The following is a 4,148-nucleotide window of genomic DNA, read 5'->3' as shown; positions in this document are numbered from 1 at the left end:
TCAAGCAATCCACCTGCCTCAGCCTCCCAGAATGCTAGGATTATAGGTGTGAGCCACTGTACGGCCCAGTAACAATAGATTAAGTAGAAGAAAGGCAATAAAAGTAGAATGTGTTAATCAGTTGATGCTCCTACAAACTTTAGGTTGGTTAACTTGATCTTAATTCCTAGAGAAAAAAATTGTTGAGGGTTTATAAATAGATGGTCTGAAAACTCTTGCACAGTGATTATTACAAGGAGAACAAACAGGTTTTACCAGTATAGTATAATTCCCTTTTTTTGAGGGAGAAAAAGAGAATCCTAACTTTTTGGGTTGGCAGCATATGGTTTCTTTTCTCTTTCCTTTTTTCTTTTTTGAGGCAAGGACTTACTCTGTCTCCTGGGGTAGAGTTTAGTGAGGACTTCATAGCTCACAGCAATCTCAGACTCCTGGAGCTGAATGAGCCTCCTGCCTCAGCCTCTCAGTTACCTGGCACTACATGCACTGGCCACCACACCTGGCTAATTTTCCTATTTGTTGTAAAGATTGTATCTCACTGATTACTAAGGCTGGTCTTGAACTCCTGGTCTCAAGTGATCCTCCTGCCTCTGCTTCCCAAAGTGCTAGGATTATAAGCATGAGCCACTGTGACCAGCCTATGATGGCTTTTCATTTTATCCACATGAATATGTTGAGCACATATCAATTTGATCAGTCAAACTAACCGTATATGAGAATCAGGTAGGTTCTTGACCTGTTTGAGAGCTGGGTTGTTCAATTTATTATATAGGCCACATGTGGCTATATAAATTTAAATTTAAAGTACTAAATAAAATTCAAAATTAAGTTCTTCATTACTGATTAGACAATGCAGATATAGAATATTTTCAGCATCATGGAAAATTTTATTGGACAGCACTGCCCTAGAGATTCTGTATCTGTTGGTCTGGGGTGTTCCAGATTTGACAGTCTCTTTAGAGATGACCTATATAGTTAGGCAGATTTATAACTATTTAAGCAATTCTTCAGGTTGTACCTCCTATTAATTCCCCAAATAACCCTTTATTTCAGCTGGCCTGTTTGTTCATGCTTCGTGAAAGCCTTGTACAACTTCCCTTCAGCTTCTCCTCTTCTTTTTGCTTTTGCTCCTAGTTTCTTTTGGTGGATACAGTGGCTGGTTGTTTTCTCAGCATGTTTTTCCTTTCCTAACTACGGGAACACAGTCACTCACTGCATAACAATGTTTTGGTGAAGAATATGATGGAGGTCCCATAAGGTCATGATATTAGATTTTTACTGTATTTTTTCTGTTTAGGTACACAGATTTTTACCATTGTATTACATTTGTGTAGAATACTTAGGACAGTAATATGCAGTACAGGTTTATAGCCCAGGATCAATATGCCATACCATGTATCCTTGTTGTTAAGCAATGCGTGATTGTACTTTCTTGAAATGAGTGATGTTTTTGGCAGCCTTGAGCCTGGAATGAAACTGGCACCATCCTTAGTTCCAGAGGTTTCTCTGATTGGAGGTTTCTCTGATTGGCAAGGGGAATGGATTTTCTTTTAAGTAGCATTGGTTCAGGAATGGGTTTGTAACCCAAATGACGTGATAGGTGGAAAGTCTAGAAGTATGTAAGTTGGAAAAGTTTCCTCACTGCTGAGAGAACCCTGGGAAGAAAAAGCATCTTTTCTTCTTCCGGACATTGTGTAGATGTGATACGGAGTGTTATTAGGGTCATTTTGCTGTCTGCTTGAGGGTAAAAGCACTATCAAGGATATCAGAGCTGTGAGATGAAAAAAATTGAGTCTTTACATTATTAAGCTGCTGATTATTAGCCCTGAAGTCTTTTCTTCTGAACTTAATGTACAATGATGATTTTATTATTCATCCATTTTGATATATTTCTATTATTTGTAGCTACAGCATCTATTCTTCAACATTTAGCCCACATCTCTACTTCTATGAGAAAATTTTCACACTATTTTTCTTCATAACTTTTTCAAAGTACAATTAGCTTTCCATATCCATGGATTCAATCAACTATGGGCCAAAAGTATTCAGAAGAAACATAGATGGCTGCCACTGTACTGAACATGTAGACTTGTTCATTATTGGATTTTGTTATTATTTTTATCATTATTCCCTAAGCAACACAGTATACCAATTGTTTATATGACATGTATGTTGTATTAGGTATTAGGATGTTCCTAGGTTACATGCAAATATGACACCATTTTACATAAGGGACTTGAGCATCTGTGGATTTTGGTATCCTGGAACCAATCTGCAATGGATACTGAAGGACAACTTACTTTTAGAATATGGTATCTAAACATGACTTCTTTGGTTCTATTAAATTATAGTCCTAAATTGTTTGATTATCTGATCTGTTTCTTTAACTTATTTGCAAATTCTTTATGAGTTCAAACATTATAGTACCCATATATAGATAACATAATATCTATACAGGGTGGCCATAAGTTCTAAATTAGACAACTGGTTTAAATTGCACATGAACTTTATGGCCCTCTGTATATTCCCTTGCCTTCCTAATTTGTGATTACATATACAGTATAAACTTAGGGAAACATATATTGTTGTGATAAAGCGGAAATTAGCTGAAACTAATTAAAGAGTCTTTAAAGGTTTTGAAATAAAGATTTTATCATTTATTTCTAGCTGTCACCACTGACTGAAGAAGAGAAAAATGCAGCAGAGCAATTAAAATCTCACATGCCAGACTCATGAAGAAATGGACTTCCAAAAGGGAACTCTAATAGAGAAGAAATCAATTCCAGAAAAATTCAGGAAGATGTCTTTTTTTTAATATTGTATAAATTTAATTGCAAGAAAATGCAAATAATGCGAATAACAAATCCAAAACCAACTTTAAAAGCAAATTTATGATGAATACATGTTAATGAGTTAACATGGCTGGTAAACAATTCTCACAAATCAAAATTTAACAGTGGTCTGAAGTTTGGGCTGGCTGGGAGGTGGCCTTTTATCTCAGAAAACATAGAGGGGTTTTGCAAGTGAACCTGCATCTGCTGGGCAGAAGTCAGGGATCCAATGTTCAGAACAGTCATTTCATCCTTTGTATAATTGATTCCAGAAGTTTCTCAATCTTTTGCTATTTTATAAACTTGACATTATCTCATTAACACTATTGGCATCTTCATGCCTATCATATATATCCTAGTATACTGAAAACTACATAACAGGTCAATTGTTGAAATGGGCAAAGGATAATTTCCAGTTAATATGAATCACCACTCACAATATGCCTTGGTCAAAGTTCCTTGTCTCTCAAGAAACTGTTTCAGAGAAAATAAAATGAGAAACTTACTTTCCCCCAGGACCTATTTCTCTCTCTCTGAAATTTTATGCCATCTTGAAGCATCTCACTTTGGTTCTATCTGATTCTTTATCCGCAGATGACTATCCTCAGACATTGCACACACACAAAAAAGCTATAAAATGACAGTTTCTATCCACAAAATTTGGTATCTAGTTAACTTGCAACCTACTATCCTCCATTGATTATTTACTAAAAGTGTTACTACAGAGATATCTCTGATCATGAAAGCTACTTGGCAGAGAGATATAATTATCCCAATTTACACACTAAAACTGAGGCTTGAAGTACATAATAACTTTCCCAAATATCTCATAGTTATTTATCAATAAGCCTAAAATATTTACCACAAACAAATCTAAATAATTGTTGCTATTGACTCAAGAAAATGCACTTAACAATATTTAACATATCTTTGAGCTGCAGCATACTGTCTGGTCCTCCATAATTCTGACATTTTCAGTCCAAAGATCTCTTTGACTTCTTTATTAAAGCTTCAAGGAAGAGCCCAATTTCTCATGGGCAGATTTTCAGGACTCCACTGTCACCTTCTCCTGTCTCATCTAGAAGGAAAAACGGTCGAAAAGTCTCCAGCAAGGAGACAGGACTGTATATATAAATGAGGGCATCATTTCCAACGTCGAAAAACAGGATTTTTTCCATCTCAACATCCAGGAAAATTCCCACACACTCAAGTCCAGGGCTTGCAGGAATCCTACTTTCTGGGGTGAAGTTGACACAGATTGCTCCTGCCTTCATGCTGATGATCCAGAAGCCATGCTCAGAGGATAAATCGCTCTGCCTT

The 4,148-nt window shown here is 36.2% G+C and overlaps 1 protein-coding gene across 1 annotated transcript in view; it reads left to right on the top strand.

Annotated features, from left to right (window-relative positions):
* SKA2 (spindle and kinetochore associated complex subunit 2) overlaps positions 1-3,549 on the top strand; it is a 22,476-nt gene extending 18,927 nt beyond the window's left edge. Inside the window, exon 4 of the mRNA XM_012808748.2 lies at positions 2,665-3,549. Coding sequence (XP_012664202.1) covers positions 2,665-2,733 — 69 coding nt within the window. The 3' untranslated portion in view covers positions 2,734-3,549. The remainder of the gene's footprint in view (positions 1-2,664) is intronic.
* Positions 3,550-4,148: the final 599 nt, after the last annotated feature.

This window comes from Otolemur garnettii, unplaced genomic scaffold (genome assembly GCF_000181295.1).
Source record: "Otolemur garnettii isolate 467f Iridium unplaced genomic scaffold, OtoGar3 scaffold00094, whole genome shotgun sequence".
In the NCBI taxonomy this organism is placed as follows: Eukaryota; Metazoa; Chordata; class Mammalia; order Primates; family Galagidae; genus Otolemur; species Otolemur garnettii.
The sequence above is the reverse complement of the archived record's forward strand: the minus strand, read 5'-3'. Positions and strand labels throughout refer to the sequence as shown.